The following is a 19,759-nucleotide window of genomic DNA, read 5'->3' as shown; positions in this document are numbered from 1 at the left end:
TGTTGCAATATGGTCTTCAGTATGTAACTGAGTCTGTTCTTGAACTCTGAATCCTCCCACTTTCACTCAGGTGCTAATCAGCAGGCTTCTGTCTTGACTTTCACTGCGCACTCAGGGCTGCCAGGACTGTTACCTCTCCCAGTCTAACTCCTGACTCTCTCATCAGCATCATCACAAAACTCCTGCTAAGAATTAAGGAAACCTGAATTCTAAGGAACAGTCGGAGCTCCAGTATTTCCAAAGCTCACTCTAATACGGATGGATCCTATGTTACAGTAAAATGGTCACAGCTGGAGGTCTTAATTCCAGGACTTGGGACAGAGGGGTTGGAGGATCTTGAATTCAAGGTTATTTTTCTGTTACATTGTTGCTCAAAGCGAGTTGGGCTGCTACAAGATAACCTGTCTCAAAACTATACCAAACACACCTAAAATGAAACAGAGGAGTTTGAGTGGGCACAGATGGGAAAGCTCCGCACTTTATGGCTAAGCCACCTGCTGCCAGCACCAAAGTCCATGCACAGCCCCGATTCTGAGCTGCCTCTGGGACCCTGCTCAGGAGAATGCACCAAAGTAGCTCAGATCCAGGGCTTTTGGTCTAAGAGGAATTCAGGCAGTCACTCTTTGGATGCCAGTTCTCCAGCTCAACTGCCTGTCAGCCCAGGATCTGGTCTTAGTCATGGCTTGGCACCCCTAAATTCCTCCCAGCTGTGCTCTGAACTCACCCTGTGCCCCGTTCTGATGAATCTGCCATTCTCCATGGGAGTAGCCTCAAGAAGTCCCTCACATCTGAAGCACCACTCTGAGTGCACTAAATACTGCAGGGGAGGGGTGTGGCCAGCAGAGCACCCAACCCTTTCAGCTGTAGAACATTTAGAGTTCTAGAGTGAGCACTGCTGTGCATTGTGGAACTTAAGCAGTATCCCAGCCTTGGCCTGGGAAGAGCCGCTGACACCCACACTTTCTGGAGTGACATTGTCTCCTGAGGATAGAGTCAGATCAGGAGCAGCAACTGATGTTCACCAGAGACAAACTTTCTTCACCACCTGCCCATGCTGGCCCTAGGATCTGGGCTTTTTGGCTGACATGAGTGCTGAGCCCCCCAGGTAGATGGGTTTTCAGGGGTCAGGTGGTTATTGTCACCAAAGGTATCCACAAGGATAAGTCATACTGTACTAATTCCCATATTAGATCCCTTCTCACGGGTCACAGAGGCTGTGCTGGGTCCTAATTGTGGACCCAGGTTCCTGCGCACTTTTGAGGAGACTGGTCAGGGAGCAGGCTTCATGACATTTTGTTTGAATTATTTTGGGGGATTTTATTTTTACTGTTGGGGACAAACCTAGGGCTGCCATGTGCTGGGAAAAGACTTTGCCACAGCTGTAGATCATCCCTAATTATAAACTCCTAAATTCTCCCAATCCTGGAATTTTCTAGGTCCCTCACATGATGTAACCTTTGGGGGATTCCTCACATAGAATCATGGGGTGGATTGCATCCCAAAGAGAGACAGTGGGAAATGTTCCCCAGTGTCTGCCTGTGGCTGTGGTGATGAGAGTGCTGACCAGTGGATGGCAGGGCCCATGTGAAACCCTTTTGGTTTCCACTTGAGTGGAATTTTCACCATGCTTTTTTTTTTTTCTTGAAACACAGGTTGCCCTGGAACTTACAGTCTTCCATCACTCTGACTCAGTTTCCCATGACTGGGCTCACGGGCTTAAATTACTATGCCCATCTTTGTTTTTTTTTGTTTTTTTTTTTTTTTGTATTTATAAATCTTCTAAAAGCCAGAAGGATCTAGAATTTAAAATTTTGCGGTCCAAGGCATTTCCAACAGGGGATTCTTGACCTAGGAGTATCCAGACCAGTTTTTATTGTGTGGGTACTTCATTCCCAGAACAGCTTATGTTTGACAAAGAGTTCCAAGGTGTGATGTCAGTGGGCATCAGGCGGTGTACCAAAGAGCAGCACCAACTCAGGTTGTAATTTAGGCTGGAGAAACTTACTAGGACCCTGGTAATCCTAGCACCCTGGGGCCTCACATGTCCTTAATCAGATCTGGCTATGAATCAACTGCTCTTGAGGGTGGATTGGAATTCTAGTCACTGTGAGGCAAGAGCATTAGGATCCTACAGCCACTCTAGGCTCCATAGGAAGACCCTGTTTCAATAGTAAAAGGGGTCACCTGCGAGTTCTTACTGTCTTCCCTGAGGCCTTCCTACTGGAGTTAGAATAGCTGTCTCACCAAGTTGAAGTAGAGGGCAGAATGTTGGTGCCTTCTATAATGAGGACTAGTGACAGATAGTCTATGGAAATTCTAGAAAGATCTACAGGTATTTATGTCCTGTGCATGGGAATTGCTGGCTTCCCTGTGTCCTTTGCCTTTACTTTGCAGTCCATGGGGCACCTGGGAATGTCCCAAAACCAGGCTGCACACAGGGCTTGTCCCATGATTCTCACTTGCACCCAGTGCCTGCCTGATTGTCATAAGTCTGACAGAGCCACTGTATGCTCTCCTGACACCTGCAGAGAGCAGTATATGGGACCCTACAATCCCCACACTGCCCATCAGTGTCTACAATGTCCCTATATGGCACTGAGATGGTCTAAGCTCCTTCCCGCCTATATGCTGCATCAGAATCTGACCATTCCTAATTTCCTCCTCTCACACCCACACTAGAAGCCCTGTACCCACACTAGCACCAGCTGGCCTGTTGCCTACTGACATCTCATGGACTCTGTCCCAATCCCCTGCCCAGCCCTGACCTGCCCTGCCCCAGTCCCCTGCCCAGCCCTGCCCTGCCCTCACTCAGCTGACATTGTGGAAATCTCAAGACAGTCACTGGACAATGGCTGACACACTTGTCTGAAGACTGGAAATGTTTCTCGATCTTGGAGAGGAAAGAAGGACCCTCCAACTACACTGAACTCTAAGGAAGTTTATTCAGGTGAGGGATGACAGGGACTGTTTTGTCTCATGTCACACATGACAGTAGAAAATATCCTAGGTATTGGATGCCGCTGTTAGCATTAACAGAACAAAACACATAGTGTTGAGTAGGATAATAAATTATGAGTAGGATTAGAAAACCCCAAGCCTCTTCCAGGTCCTAAGAGGGCAAAAACTACCACCAAACATAGCATTAATGGGATAGGTTGGTTAAATCTAGTTACTAGATTCTAGTGTGATACCTATGACCCTTTTTGTGTCATGCTCAGCTTACAATGACTAGAGGACCTAAGCCTGAGAGTCACCAATGCCTCTCCCTTGCTTCTCCAGCTGCTGAGCATTGAAAAGCCCTAATGGGACAGCATCTGTTTGCAGACATACTGGATTATTCTTCTTCACTTTATCTCTCTGAGTCACCTCCACTCACAGTAAGTATGTTTAATTCCATAAATTGGAAATGAGGCACGTGGAACATATACTTTCTCAATACAATCACAGATTTCCATGTAAAAGGTGAAACTGAACTGTCCCACCTAAGTCCTGGGCTTGCACAGACCTGCTCTGGAAAAGAAACATGTGGTCACAGCTGCAGTCTGCATTCACTATGGATGGTCTTGAGGTCCTCCCTAAGCTGCATAGATTGAGATAATTATCTTGCTTTCTATCAAAAGAATTCATTATGCCAAGTTGGCCTGTAGAAGGATGCTAGTCTCTTCTGTATTTCAAGAGATGTGCTTAATGTATATAATCATCGATAGTAAGTGAAAGATCAGTTTGGAATTGAAACCGAGTGATGCTGGAGGGTGATCCTGAATGCACAATGAGCAGTGGAGGCACCAGAGCCCGGTGTGGATGCCTAGCAGCCTACCACATTGAGCAGGCACCGCTCAACCACCTGTACATACACATCTCCTGAGATCTCTCTCCTTAATTGAAGGTGATCGTGTCCATCTAGTATAGCACATGCCCTGGACGGACAAAAGCTACCTACAGGAGCTGTGGTGATGAATCACAGGTTAGAGCATCTGCTGCTCTCTCAGAAGAACCACATGGTCCCTAACAATCATCTACAATGGGGAATGCTATTCCCTCTTTTGATCATGAGGGAAATGCACTCAGGAGTGGCCCAGATACATTTGAAAAAAAAAAAGATCCATTGAGTTAAATGATAAAAATAAATATAATCAGCAACAATAAAAAACACAGCATATGAATGATCAAGTGAAACAGCACCTATAAAAACCTATTTCCCAAAATGACGTTGATGGTCATTATCTTTGTGGTTTAATACAAATGCTGTATTGTAAGAAAAACTGAGGCACATGGTTCTCCATTAGGATTATTCTATATTCCTTTGTGAAAGTTGTCATTTTTCTGCAGCTCTACAGGCATGAGTGTGTGTTACTCAATATCTGGTGCACACAGTCAATAAGGAATGTGTGTTGTAGACTGATATAGACTAGGATGAGCAGAAGACATGACAGCATGGATGCAGTATGGCAGTGATTACATCATAAAGTGTGTGTCCATAAAAAAAGTCACATTATCCACACAAAAGACACTATCACACTGTGTACCCCTTGGTGGCTTTGAATTCACTGGACCATGTAAAGTTCTATATATATAGCTGTCAGTTCTAAGTCTACAGGAGGGGAAAGGACCCTTGAATAAGATGGTCTTAAGAGTCAAGAGTTACAAATCAATTTTTATTCATAAGGAATACATTTAACAAAAAACAGGCATAAAATGAACAACTAAAATGGTATAAAAATGAAAAACAGTAACAAGAATATATAACTATGAAATAACAAAAAGAAAACTTCAATGAAAATCATAACCAAAAACATTTCTTAACAGCATTTTCTTAATGAACATTTAGAAACACAGTTGTAGTGCTGTTTCTCCTCTAGGACGTGAGATGTCAAGGTAGTCCCCTCAGTTGTCTCTCAAATGGTGTTGTCGGTATGAGAAAGGAGAAAGACCTCAAGGAGATAGGCTGGCATACGGATACATAAATTTAGGGTCTCTATACATTGAGGAAATTATCTGAGAAGAAGAATATTCCCCCAAAAAGTCTTTGACTGTGAGGATTGTCGTCACAGGGAACTCTTGAGAGAGAAACTCATTCCTCAGGGGGCTGTCTTCCTGGGATCCATGCTATGCCATGTCTCCTGCAGTTCCTGAGACCTGGGAGGAGAAGGCAGCTATTAAGACACTGATTTGGTGGGGACATGCATACCAGCTGTCAAGTTGCTGCCTTCTGTCCCCTCAGCTGCATTGGACAGACAGCACTGATCTTTTCACTGAAATCATTGCTGATATCTCTGCAGGCTGAGGAACATCACCAGCAACCCTCACAGCACTGTGGGAGAACAAGCTGCTCCTCAGACTCTACCAGTGCAAACCAAGAATGGGGAAATGGGGAGAGACCTAATTGGGGTGCAGGAAGAAAGGAGATGGCCACATGATACCCAGATCAAAGGCAATGACCAGGACTCATTTGCCATTTGCACTTGGTTCTTATCCCTACAAGGTGCTTCCAACCATCACATGACCCCTGTATGACCTTTGTCACACGACCAAGAACTCGTTCAAAACTCTTCATAGCATCCAATCTGTGATAGGGAGATGCAGTCATGTGATATGTTATTCCTCTGTCACCATTTCTGGACTGCAGTTACAAAAAGGGCAGAGAAGTATAATTGCCAACAATTCAGTTTCTGAAGAGTGGTTAACATCCCAGAATACTTGTGCATAGACAGAGCAATGAATAACTCTATCACATGAGGTGGGTGACTGACTGGGTGTGGGGAGATTAGAAAGGTGATAGGGGAAGCAAAGATGTATCCAATAGGCAAATGGTATCAGACATTGTTAATCTGACTCAGCTGCTTGTTCCTACCACATTTTGCTGGGTCTGGAGGTTGCTGGTCTTCTCCTGTTCGTCTTCATCATTCGGGTTCAACTCAAACAAATATCGCTGTACCTCCTTGCTCTCCTGCTTCAATGTGACCAACTTCTTCTTCATACATGCCTGGTCCATCAGGAGCCGGCTGTGCAGGTTGCTGGAAACACACTCTGCATAGTAAGATCCTGAAGCCTCTTCCTCCCATTCCAACTGCCAAATCCCACAAACTCCACCAGGACCCAGATTCCCATAAAGACTTCATAGAATACATCTCCATACATGTAAGGCTGCTGCACAAACAGCAAACGGCCAATCCAGGGAAGAATAAATTGTTTCTGTGACCCAAGCACGAATAAGAGTCCATGTCTGTCCAAAAGAACAAGGGATCTACAACTACCCATGAGAGCCCAATGCATCGGGACAGCATCAATTAGTAGGCAGTAAACAACCACAAGAGGACAGTAGAACCAAGGGAGGTCATGCTAACCATGTGGTCCACACATTGAGCTTTGTTAAACCTGGTATGACCCCAGAGGCCCAGGTTGGCCAAATAACACTCTGATGCCTGAATCTGTGTAGTTCTATCCAGAGCCTTCTAAAGATGCATAGACACTGTGCTGAGAAGTCACAGTCTCTTATGGAACTGAAACTGAGTCCAAAAGACCCACGGCACAGTGATATTTAAACAGCAGAAGACAAGGGCCCAGAGCTGCAGACCCCCCGGTCCAGAACAAAGAGAGGCAGACATGGCCATTCCACAAGTGATGGGCCCTTCTGACCAGTACTTACCGATAGAAGTTAATCTCCTTCTTGAGCTCCTGAAATTTCTCACGATGTTCAATATTCTTTGTGTCTAAGTTGTGCAGTAATGACATGACCTCTTTCTCCTTTATCTTCAAGTTTTCATAAAATGGATTTGGCCTGAAGTAGGGGCTGGCCCCAGGAAGATAGAACCCAATGAACATCGAGGTTTAGGATTATATGAACTCAGGCTGTGTCCTGTACTACCCCAGCCCTGGAAGGACACTTTCTGAATTCTACATATTTGAATCTTCTTCAGCTTCAGAAACTTGGAATTGTGTGCCCAGGACAACAGAAGCTAAGCACCCAGATAAAGGGTTCCCTGGCTCACTTTTTTCAATCAGGAGGGCTGGATCTGCATTCAAACCTGTTATGCGGTCAAGAGCCTAGGCCACAGAGCTTACCCAACCACACACACACACACATACATCCAGAAACCTCTGATTTCATTTTTCCTGTTTTGACAAGTGGAATGCTACAAGCCGAATAACTAATATTCTAGAGGCAGACAGTAATCATAATTCTGGAGATGAGACCAGATATTGCCACAAACTTATAATCTGCTCAAGGCATACAAATGTATAGACAAATGTGACCACACAGGCAAAGAACTGTACTGTTGAAAGTGGGGCTTCCAAAATAACGCACTTACACCTCCATGAAACTATTATAAAGGTAAATCCTGAGGTCAAAAAACAGACCCCTAAATTCCAAGTGTGCAGGGACATAGAAACATATAAAAGTTGTACATAGGCATGCAGACCTGTGCACACACAGACACACAAACTGGGACACACCCACAAGAAAAGAAAATTAAACAGACTCAGAGAATGAGAAAGAGAGACAAATATGGAAAGAGCACAATGAGAATCATTAGAAATGTATGCACCATTACTGTCTCAGTGTTTAAGGCACACAGACAAGAAGGAACAGGCCAGAGCCTCAGGCCTTCTAGTTAAGCATGGAGATGAACAATGTGGGACCTGTTACCTAAGGGTGCTGCCATGAGATGATAGCGTTCAGTCACCTTCCTAGCAAGTACAAACACTCTCCACAAACTCACAGCACCTAGAACCTTGCAAAGCTACCACCTGTCAAGGGCTATCAAATTGTACACTGGGAACTCATGCTCCAGTGACTTTATCCCTGAAATCTTCACTCAGATCACAAGTTCAGATTTTCAACAGGCGGAATCAGAGAGTCCATTTTCAATCTCACTCCTCAGTAAGGGTCAGGTTCTGAATCTCCTCTCTATGGGAGATGAGGTTTAGAACAAGGTCTTTGTTTGGAGCAATGCATACCTCTTACTCATGGATCCCCCTGTCACATAAAGGAGGCGATCTGTCAGCTCATTTCTCTCCTTGGTAGTTAGCTCCAGTTCTCTATTCAGCCTCTCCTCTTCCTCGTTGGCCTGCACCTTGTTTAGGACATTTTCAGGGGATGACGTCTGTCTGCGGGCCTCTGTAGGTAGAAGAACACAAGTGAACCCGCATGGGGCGAATGCATAGAGCATACACAGACCACAGTGAGGTCCAAACAGGAGAACATGCTTGGAAGCCAGTGTCACTGCAAGGAGTTTGGTCTATGTGTAAGAGGCATCCTAAGTGGATCACAGTTCCCCCACTACTATATAGAGACCAAGAGATGTAAGCAGCCAGGTGTTCCCCATGCCTGTCCACACAGGCTTACAAGTACCAGAGAGATGCCTTCTCCAGGATTATTATCAGGTAAGCAGGCTACAACCTGGTTTCAGGACCCTCACCCCTCTGGTTTCAGAAGTCAGATCATCAATTCAGCATCCACAATGACTTGATTGATCAGGGATACTCAGATATCCTACACTGTTACTCTAGTCCAATAACTTTGCATTAAAAAGTCATGTAGGGGGAGGACATGGTCAACAGACTTATTAATTCCCCCTACTGAAATGACAAATGCCCCAGAAGTGCCAATAGGTTACAGGCTCTTTCTCTACCTGCTCCATATAGTTTGGCTACTGTAGAAAAATATCTGCCACACAGAACCTCTATTATATGAAGGTAAGATTGGCCCCGTCACCCGGAGGTATTCAGAGGAGTTCTAAGAATATAAGGTCATGCCAGGAGCACAGTTCTCTCCCTCTTACGACTGTCAGATATTCACTGAATTTAAAGAAGCAATGAAAGTGAAGTACATTGATGCCCTGTTTAATTCAGAAAAGTTATACCCTCCATGCCTCCTGATGGTGTTATTATATCAATTTAACATACCAAATGCACTGTAAAAGTAAAGACTAGAAGTTCACCCAATAATAGCATAGGCATTGCCATATCCTCCATGTGGTTATGGAGAAACTAATGATGTGAAAACCTTGACTTTCAGGAATTGTGATAATCATGGAATTCAATATCTGTGGAGATGTTCCAGTGGTTGTGGCCCATTACTAAGAAGGCCAGCAGAAGACCCCCACACACACCCCTGACAGGAAGCTCAACATACACTGCCCAGAACTTACTCCACATTCCCCATGTCCTGTGTCCATCATTACCTTTAGGTTTCGTTTGCTTCACTCTAGACTCTTCTCTATCAACATCAACTCTCCCAAAGTGCCTACAAAGACGGGCAAACATGTCTGTGGATATATCCTTTGGACACTAAGAGAAAAAGTAGGGAATTGGTTGTCACAACAATACTGGTGACATCACAGGGATTCCAAGAAGTCTCTAGGAGACAATAGAATGTCCACGAAGGGACGGCTGATGTCATGGATAAGAGACTTTGCCTTCTTGCTAATGTTCTCCCTGTACTGAGCAAAAGCTGATGTGCCCTTTTCAGGGGACTTCCCTGTGGCATAGCCACTGAGCACCACATGATTCCAAAGCCAAATTTGGCTCTAGGCTTGATTGGAAAAACCTAAGTCATTGCTATGTATCTAAATGAGTGCTTCCTCCCCAATCCCTGCACAGAAATGTTTCATCCTACCTCAAATTCTCCTCAGTCAGCAATATTACCCATTAATGATTACTGAGAAATCACACCAGTTCCTATAAGTAGTCAAAGAGGTCTCCTGTCTCATCATGTGCAGGTGCATGAAATCAAACCCAGAAATAGCCTGTAGGGTAGGTTGTAATGTGGGTGTGTGTTATAGGTACAACCTGAAGCCTTGTGCTTAACATTTGACAGTTGCCACCAGATTCTTCAGGAGAAAGAATTGCATTCATTATGGTCCTGGCAACAATGTGGTGATCTGTTAGGAGAGGAAACTGAAATATTGGATCCACCAGTGAATGCACCCTCAGGCTGAGTGTGGGGCTCTCCTCTTTGCACTTAAGTTACCAAAGTAGGATTGCTTACAGGCCTCTCTAAGCTATAACGTGTGATTTCATCTGAAAAATAAAAAGGTCAGCAGATGTGTGGGGGGGGATGCAGCCAAAGGAGTAGGACAAGCCTAGAGACATAACTCAGTGGACAGAGTAAGAAACAAGCATCTTCACTCCTGTTTCATGGATCACCCCACAAAACACAAAAGCATCTATCGTACTAAAAAAAAAAACCAGTTATTTTATTGAATGCATACACTAATACTGTTTACAGTATTAGTAGCAAAGCTCAGATTTTGGGGGCAGATCCATGACTTGAACTATCTTCCGGAAAACATATAAAGCAATAAATAAATAAATAAATAAATAAGAAAAAAACAGAAAAATAAAAAAACACAAAAAGCACAAGCCTCTCATGTGAAGTTACAGAAGAGTGATCCAGTGGTCGCTTCTGACCAGGCCATTTTAGCTATGACAGTGCATAGTGACCCTTAATTTGATGGGTCTTATATAAAGCTTTGTGCAATATTGTCATTTTAACAAACCTCATCCAGAGCATACATAACGACACAGGATATGATTGCCATGTCCTTGCTGTGTATCAAGTTATTTTTCTGTGTCCTTGATTGTCAGGCATATTACAGCAACAATCTGAGATGGCTGGTAGACTTGGAAGAAAGTGGATATGAAAGATCCCCGTTTGATATCAGTACAGCCATTTCTTAAGAATGAGAATCCTTTAAGCTGGCCCTCACTTAGCCCCGTGACATTAGACAATAGACCAGAAAGTACAGAAAGCACATTCCCACCCACTCTCTAGGAAGCTGCCCGACCATAAGAACAGAGGGTATAGAACATATTTACTGCAGGGCAATTACAAGACAGGAAACATCTCTGGGAAGCTGACTGACCACTATAGAAGTAAGATGTCCTTGGTACTGAATGCAGCTGTGCTATAGGCTGACATCGCTATAACCTTGTCCTGGGAACTCCAGAAGAGAAACACCTGCCAAGACAGATATCCTTGATCCTTGTCCTGGGAACCCCAGGATAAGAAAACATATATCAAGTCAGACGTCCTTCCTACAGAAATAGCTACATTGATGTGGTTAAGGCCTTATCCCAGGAATTCCAGTATGAGAAACATCTGCCTAGTTATCCTTGGCACCGAAATAGCTGAGCTAATGAAACTGTGTGATCGTAAATGACTGTTTAAGCTGTACATTTCTGTTGTTCGAGGCTCCTCACATCCCTCCTGCGTGTGGACCGTGTCGAGCCCCAGTGCATTGGTATCCCAAAGTAAACCTCTTGTTTTTACATCAAGACTGAGTCCTGTGTGTTCATGGGGTGGTGATTGTCCTCAGGACTGGAGCGAGAGTCTCCTCTGTCTGAGGGTCTTTCAGATAAAGCTATAGTTGTGGGTTACACACCTCAATTCTCATTGGCTAATGCTGTCCTCACAGTCCTTGGAGGCCCCTTTGTAAGACTACCTGTTGGAAAGTGGAAGCAGCTTTATTTGAGCTCAAAGTGAACCTGAAGAGCAACGTAGAGAACAAGATGGGGTAATTGAGAACCTGTCTAAAACCAGCACAGAAACCCACCCTTCATTCAAAGCATCATCTACCAATTCTTGAATATTTACCATTCTCTGCCAACCAGTCTTTCATTCAGGAAAGGTAGAAAAGAACTGGAAATGATCTTTGTATTCTAAGGACCTCGATCTGTCTTTCCTTAGGTCCACGTTAAGAACAAATGAAATGGGAATCACCATCTGAACAACTAATTATCACCTACTCAGCATTTGTAGCCTAATACTGTGCCTATGGCAATCTCAAGCTTCCCTGAGTGTTGCTGCCCCAGCAAGAAGAATGAAGAACTGAGGTCAAACCCCAGTGAACCTTTCAAGGGGTTAGAAGAAAGCCATCAGAGATACTGCACTTCTTTGTCCTTAGATTAAATCAAGATGATACAACGTGAATCTATTGGGCTATTCAACCATACATCTTCCTCACAACCCCACCTATCTGAGTTCATTGCTTGGCAGAATTCATGCCCCACCATCCTAGATATTTCTTGATTCATTGCTGCCAAGGGCCAGGTTTCCTGAGTTTTGTTTTTTATAGAATTGGGTGTAGGCAATCATAGTTGCCCTCTGTAAGAAATGACAAATATCTATAATAACTGACCACACTGGACTTGTGTATACAAGTACAGTAGTGGAAAATTCAGCATAACTGAGGAGTGGGAAATCACCACTGTGTCCTGGCCTTTCTCTGCCCATATCACAGCTCACAGGCAGCTGGGGCAAACCTTGAGTTCCTCTGTAGAAACAGAGTGATGTTGAATGGACACTGAGCAGGCAGAGCAACACAGCTGAGGCAACTCAATTCCAGCAACAAATGCATTATTTGTTTCCCATCTTAACAGCTCCCTTTGAGGACTTGTCCCCACACCTAGCTTAAACACAGCAATTTTCATACATGCCCGCCTGCTATTTCATATTGTTGCTGTAATACGCCTCCACATCATAGATTCCAAAAAAGAAAGAAAATAAACCTGACACTGAGAAGGGTGATGCGTGTCAACATCTAGTGTGTTGGGGGCCCAGGTACGGTCACAAATAACCAGGACACAGGGGATGCAGAGCAAAGGCAGATGCAACTGCATGCAGCTGCAAGCTTATTAACCCTTATATAGGCATGAATATGCATTACCTCACTTTCCCTTTTGGCAAGATATAATAAGATCGTTATTCCCATGATACCAGGAACGACTGAGGCAAGACTAGGCAAAGAAGTGAGACTAAGCAAAGGCTTCTCCTTAAAATATCTGTATAGCAAATCACCCCTCTTCCTAGTATCACAATATACTTGTCATAACCCAGAGAGCATGAGAGCCGCTTCCACAAAAAACGGACACAGTACAGCATAGAGTAAGGTAAAGTGAGAAAAACATTTCCTTCTCAAGGGCAGCATTGCAGCCCCTGCTTGCATCTCTCAGCCGTCTTTCCTTGATCCTGTCTGGGAAGTGTCTCTCAGTGACTCCTCAATTTCACTCTTTGTCCTTTTGTTTTAAAAGTAACACTTTCTATAACATAGCTAAATGTCCTTGAAGGGGTTTAATCATGCAAAAAGAAAGCAATATAATATATAATGTATGCAACCTTTAATGAGTGTATCTATTTTCTTAGGGGTATTTTTCAGATACCTTCCCAGATCTGGATTTAAATTTGGTAATTGTTATCTGGAATATATATTGGTTATATATTCCAGTTTTCTGGCGTAAAGTCCTCGGGAGTAAGAACTAATGATTTTGGAATTTGCTCGGTGTCTATTGTTATGGCCCTCATTTCATTTCTGATTTTTAAGTCATGTATTGTCTCTCTTGTGCATTGTTAGTTTGAGGAAGGGGTTGTCTCTCTTGTGGATCTTCTCAAAAAAAAAAGAGGAAGAAAAGAAAAAGACAGCTCTTGCTTTCCTTGACTTTGTATTTTTCTCTTTGTTTCTAAAGGCTTGATTTCAACCCTGAGTTTATTGCCCTTCATCAGATCCTACCAGACTGTCTATGGGATGAGGCTTTGCCTCCTCTTGGTAACAGCAGCATGGAATAAATGAAGCTTCTGCTGATCTCTGTTGTGGTGTTGCACATCACAATCTCACCGAAAACCATGCATAGCCTGGTTTTAGGCTCTATTAAAGCAGCCAACTAATTCAGTGTTCCCTGCAAGGTGCCATGGAACAGTAGTAACATAATTCTGCATGCACATCGACAGGTTTCTCCACGGTCTTCTGGGTCATCTGATAATAATTTATAGTGAGTTCATGGATGAACACACACACAAACATACACACACACTTTAATGACATGGTGCATATTCTTTGCACACCAAAAATAAAGTGAGCGTTACTGAAAATGCACCAATAATGGAATCGATGGAGGGAGCTGTGGGGAAGCTGGGGCTTAGAGTTACTTAAAAGACCAGATGCAGATTCGCAGATTCTCCTTCTATTGGAGGAGAAACTTGATAGACAATGTGGTTCTTTATTTTCTTTCTCTAGAGCACACAGGACTAGGGTGGCAGCTAGGGCTTTGAGCATGTTTGGCAAGTACTGTAGCACTGAATTAAATCCTAGGGCTGGAACCCTATTAATCGTCTACAACAATTACAGGGCAGGCTAGATGACGACACTCAGCTGACAATGTGGACATCTCAAGACAGTTACTGGACAATGGCTGACACACTTGTCTGAAGACTGGAAATGTTTCTCGATCTTGGAGAGGAAAGAAGGACCCTCCAACTACACTGTCCTCTAAGGAAGTTTATTCAGGTGAGGGATGACAGGGACTGTTTTGTCTCACGTCACACATGTCAGTAGAAAATATCCTAGGTATTGGATGCCGCTGTTAGCATTAACAGAACAAAGCCCATAGTGTTGGGAAGATTAATAAATTATGAGTAGGATTAGAAAACCCCAAGCCTCTTCCAGGTTCTAGGAGAGCAAAAAAAAAAAAAAAATACCACGAAATACGGCATTAATGTGATAGTTTGGTTAAATCTAGTTACTAGTTTCTATTGTGATACCTATTGTCAGTGCCTGCGCCGACAGTGTGTGAATATCGGGTGTAGGTTTGTGGGGTTGAAAGAAAACACGTACACGGGTCACCCCTTTTTAGCGAGTGCCACCAAGGCTTTACTGAGATCTCCTTATATACCAGAGGCAAAAGCCGTGGAAAAACAACAAGGCAGGTGAAAATCCCCAACCAGGAAATTAGGACAAGTCTGTGAGGTGAAAGTTCCAGCCCAATCAGGGGCATAAACAGCTTCTTAAAAACAAGAAGCAAGAAAGCTCAGTGGGGAGGAAGGGTGCCATGGAAAATCCCAGCCCCAAATCAGGGGCTAAAAGCAGCTGTCAAAGGTGTAAACAATTTCTTGCTATAGCAGGCTGAAAGGCTCAGCGAGGGGGGAGGGAAACACCAAGGTAGAGCCCAACAGGAGCCTTCACTGGTGGCTCTAATGTTTCACTTTCCTCTGCCAACTGGCCTCCACACTGTTTCTAGGACCATAATGATTGCAAGTCTTCCTCCTAAGGAATTTTGTGGCAACCATTGAATGCTAAGCACAAGGCTTCATGGGTGTTCCCCTAACACACACCCATGTTGCAATCTTCCATGCAGGCTATTTCTTGATGTGATTTCAAGCACCTGTACATAATAAGACAGGAGAACATTTTGACTGCATATTCAAACTCGTATTATTTCTCAGGAATTTTTAATGGCTAATATTGGTGAAGAAGGATAATTTGAGTTAGGATGAGACATTTTTTGGGCAGGATTTGGAAGGAAACATTCATTTAGATGCATAGGAATTACTAAGGTTTTTATAATCAACCCTTGAGGAAAATTTGGCTTCGGAAGCAGGAGGTGCTCAGTGGCTCTGCCCCGGGAAAGTCTCCTGGTATGGCCACCTCAGCTTATGCTCAGTACAGGGAGAACATTAGCAGGGAGGCAAAGTCTGCTCCCCACGACATCAGCTGTCCCTTCTTGGACATTCTATTGTCTCCTAGAGAGTTCTTGGCGTCCTGTGCTATGTCACCAATGTTGTAGTGACAACCAGTGCCCTAGATTGTCTCAGTCCGAGTCTGGCAGATACATCCTAAGACATATTTTCCAGTCTTAGAAGTGTTTTGGGAGGGGGGATGTCGATTGTGGAGAGACTAGGGTGAAGGAGTCTGACCTTTCATCTCAAAGAAATGATGGACATAGAAAGTGGTTCTGGGGAATGTGGAGTAAGTTCTGGGCAGTGTCTTTTGAGCATCTGTGGAGGCGGGGGGGAGGGATGGTTGGGGTCCTGCAAGCTTAAGCTGACCTTTCTAGCAATTGGCCATAACAACTGGAGCATCTGCAAAGGAATTGAATTTCCATGAATATCACAATTCCTGAAAGTCATGGATTTCAGAACATTAATTTTCCCATCCCCAAAGAAAGGATATGGTAAGGCCAATGCTACTATTCTGTGAACTTCTGGCCTTTACTTTTAAAGTGGATTGGTGGCTTGCTTTTTGTTTGTTTATTTATTTATTTAGTTGGTAATATTATTTATTGCCAAAGTCAAACATCTGGGTTACATCCTGGGACCCACATGACAGAAGGAGAGAAATGGCTCCTGAAAGTTGTTTGGTCATGTGCTGCACACACACACACACACACACACACAGACACACACACACACACACACACTCACACACACACACTCACACACACAGACACTCACACTCATCACACACAAACTTTTACGCAATAGTAATTTTTCTTAGAGTCTGATATAATTGGTTCTAATACAAAGACAGCCTGAGTGTAGTTACTATATAATTAAATTGTACTCATGCTCTCAGGCAAAGAGTTTAAAGTTTATAGGTACCTAATAAACTCGCATTGGGACATATAAAGAACATTTAAATGTTCAGCAGAAATACAAAGAACAACTAATTTAATTTGTTAAAAGTGAAAGCTTATACAATTCTGAAGGTTTTTATGCTGGTTTTATTATACATGTAATTATGAAAAGAAAACATACATACTTGATCAATGAAATGAGGAAGATTGATTTAATGAACAGAAAAATGGATGGTACTTCAAAATTTCCATGATTACATATTAACTATTTAATTCCCTCCACAATAGCAAGAAACGGACATTATTATTTATGCGACATTACAGATACATAAACCGAGAAAATATTGTTTGGCCTGATTTTCTGAGTTTTTTAAAGGTTTAGTTAATTGACAGAGCTGTGCTTTAAAATTAGGGTCCATATTCTTCTGTTTTAAATGTGTGACACTTTTCTCTTTTTTTCTCCATCTTTATTAAATGGGTATTTCTTATTTACATTTCAATTGTTATTACCTTTCTGGGTTTCCAGGCAAACATCCCCCTAAAACCTCCCCCTCCCCTTCTCTATTGGTGTTCCCTCCCCATCCTCCTCCCATTACCGTCCTCCCCCCAACAATCCCTTTCACTGGGGGTTCACTCTTGGCAAGACCAAGGGCTTCCCTTTTATTTCTAGTGGGTGCTGCTCTCCCTGCTCCGTGGGAAGTGGATGGGGGGAAGGCCCGGGCCTGAGGTGAGTTGGAACTGGGGTAGAAAGGCATAGGGCCTCCTAGGTGAGAATGCCAAACCACCACTGCTGCTGCAGCCACCATGGAGAAGCCCTTGTTCCTGCTGCAGGGAGGAGAGTCTGGTGGCCACAAGATGGCTGAAGGGGAGCTGAGAGTGGACAGTTTCATCACCCGCCTGCTGGAGGTATGAGGATATCGTCCGGGAAAAATTGTGCAGATGACTGGAGCAGAAGTCCGAGGGCTGTGTATCACGTCTCGTGAAATCTTTCTTAGCCAGCCAACAGCTGTGAACACAGGTTTCTTTTGGAGAGCAGGCCTGTGCAGGCCCAGAACCTAGGTGGGACAGTTCAAGCTACCCTTTTTCCATGGCCAATCTCAGATCATATTCAGAAAGTATTTCTTGGGCTAAAGAGATGGCTTAGTGGTTAAGAGCACTGACAGCTCTTCCAGAGGTCCTGAGTTCAAATCCCAGCAACCACATGGTGGCTCACAACCATCTGTAATGAGATCTGATGCCCTCTTCTGGTGTGTCTGAAGACAGTCACGGTGTACTTGTATATAATAAATGAATAAATAAATCTTTAAAAAAAAAAGAGTATTTCTTCCAGGTTTTGGATTTCCAATTTATGGAATTGAACTAACTTAGTGATGGTGGAAGTGACACAGAGAGTTAAAGTACAGAAGGAATAATCCAGAATGTCCACCAACAGTTGCTGTCACACCAGGGCTTTTAAAAGCTCAGTTGCTAGAGAAGCAATGTAGTCTTTGGTTATTCTCAAGCTTAGGTCTTCTAGTCATTATAAGCTGACCATGACACAAAAAGAGTCATCTATATCAAAATAGAGAATAGTAACTAGATTCACACCACACTATCACATTACTACTGTATTTGAGGTTCTCTTTTAATATCTAAGAACCCGGAAGAGGCCTGGGTCTTGCTACACATACTTATAATTTATGTCCCCACTGTCAGCTGAGATTCTTCATGCAGCCTGGGGTCAAGGAGGTCATCCCAAAAAGCACAAAACACCCATCTCAGATAAACATGTATGGTTTATTGAATCCAAAACATCCAAGAATTTCAGGACACAATTAAATGTTGAAACCTAAGGATAATAGATAGAGAAGAGAATTAAGATTTCTAGTTCATAGATCCAGTAAACATCTTCAACAAATCATAGCAGCAAACTTCCATAAGGTAAAGAAAGAAAAGGCCATAAAGGTACAACAAGCCTACAGAACATCAAACTAATTGTACCAGAAAAATTCCTCCATTCACGTAATAATTAAAACGCTAAAAGCACAGATCAAGAAAGAACATTAAAAGGGGTAAGGTATAAATATCTAGTAACAAATAAATTCAGACGTATCTGAATTACACCAGACTTCTCAACAGAGATTCTAAAAGTCAGAAAATCTTGGGCAGATGTAATGCAGACACAGGCCCCTATATCCAGCATAATCCTCCATCACCATAAAATGAAGAACCAGGATATTTCATGAGAAAACCAAATTTAAACAATTCTTTTCTGTAAGAAAGCACAACAGAGGCTAATAGGAGGAAAACTCCAAGACAATGAACTAAACTATAACCAAGAAAAACCAAGACATTAATCTTCTCTCAATAATTTATAAAAAGATAAGCACACAAACATAATTTCACCTATAACCAGAAAAAGAAGAGAAAGCAGCAATCGTTGGATTTAATATCTGACCAGATCTTCTTTCCCTAATCCCAAAGCTCCCAGGGGCCAAACTGCCAGCCAAAGTGTATGCAAGGATGCTCTATGGTTCAAGGTGAGGCCTATTGCCCCACCAAATGCAGATCCTAGAGGTGTGAGGTGGGGATGGATATGTGTGGGTGCAGGAGCACTGTCACATAGGCAAAGCTGAGCAGAAATGGGATGTAAGGTTTGATGAGGGGAGTGTGGAAAGCAGGACAACCGTTGAAACGTAAATAAATAAAATAACCGATTAATAAAAAATAGCGAAAAATAAAATTTCAAGTAAAAAGGTAAATGAAAATTAAACCAAACCAAACAAACAAACAAACAAAAACCCCTGTAGTGTATTGGCCTAATGCTGCTTGTATTTTAATGCTAATTTGTTGAACTCAACACTGGTTAACCCTGAAAAACTGACCCTGCTCCCAGTTAACTGTGATTATAAAGAAGCCAACAGCCAACAGCTGCACAGCAGAGAGATGGGGGAGGGGAGCTTTGAGGGCTTTGCTAGAGAGGATCATGAGGAGGGAAGAAGGAGGAAGAAGCTGCCAGAGAATAAAGGAAGAACATGTGTGATGGAGAGGAGAGAGGAAGAGGACAGCAGCCATGGTTAACGGAGAGGAGCGCCTGGTCCTGAGGGCTGTCCAAGGGGAACAAAGAGCAGCCAAGATGCTACACAGTCAGTAAGAGCAGCTCTCAGGCGAGCAGAGATCAGCAGAGACCCCAGACCAACAAGCTACGCAAGCATAACTCCATCCAAACTCCCTCTCAATATCCCGTGTCCTCCGTGGGCCTGGCCTCAGCGTGTGTCCTGTGTCAGCACATGTGTCTGTCTCAGCTGACATCACTCTGTCCATCAGCACGAGTCCAAGGAAACAGTGAGAAACTACACAGCCCACCAGAAGGGTTTTTGCTGTGGTTCTATGAAGTCCCAACAAATGCAGCTCAACTACAGAATGCAAG

At 43.4% G+C, this 19,759-nt stretch overlaps 1 protein-coding gene and 1 long non-coding RNA gene across 4 annotated transcripts in view; one reads left to right on the top strand and one right to left on the bottom strand.

Moving 5' to 3' along the window:
* Positions 1-3,204: 3,204 nt before the first annotated feature.
* On the top strand, positions 3,205-11,935 carry LOC134483121 (uncharacterized). Its single transcript, XR_010060050.1, has 2 exons — positions 3,205-3,377; positions 11,693-11,935. It is a non-coding gene; the product is annotated as an uncharacterized LOC134483121 (long non-coding RNA).
* The window catches only part of LOC134483118 (disks large homolog 5-like), a 27,878-nt gene continuing 12,415 nt past the window's right edge, over positions 4,297-19,759 (bottom strand). For 2 of the 3 annotated variants that reach the window (XM_063278359.1, XM_063278360.1), the window contains exons 3-6: positions 7,960-8,119; positions 6,647-6,790; positions 5,852-6,014; positions 4,297-5,136 (exon numbers count right to left, since the gene is read on the bottom strand). In XM_063278359.1, coding sequence (XP_063134429.1) covers positions 5,107-5,136; positions 5,852-6,014; positions 6,647-6,790; positions 7,960-7,970 — 348 coding nt within the window. In that variant the 5' untranslated portion in view covers positions 7,971-8,119 and the 3' untranslated portion in view covers positions 4,297-5,106. Of the gene's footprint in view, positions 5,137-5,851; positions 6,015-6,646; positions 6,791-7,959; positions 8,120-9,185; positions 9,381-19,759 lie in introns of those variants that run through there. The other variant, XM_063278358.1, reaches the window with a different exon arrangement.

The sequence above is a fragment of the Rattus norvegicus genome, chromosome 19 (assembly GCF_036323735.1).
Source record: "Rattus norvegicus strain BN/NHsdMcwi chromosome 19, GRCr8, whole genome shotgun sequence".
Taxonomy (NCBI): domain Eukaryota; kingdom Metazoa; phylum Chordata; class Mammalia; order Rodentia; family Muridae; genus Rattus; species Rattus norvegicus.
The sequence above is the reverse complement of the archived record's forward strand: the minus strand, read 5'-3'. Positions and strand labels throughout refer to the sequence as shown.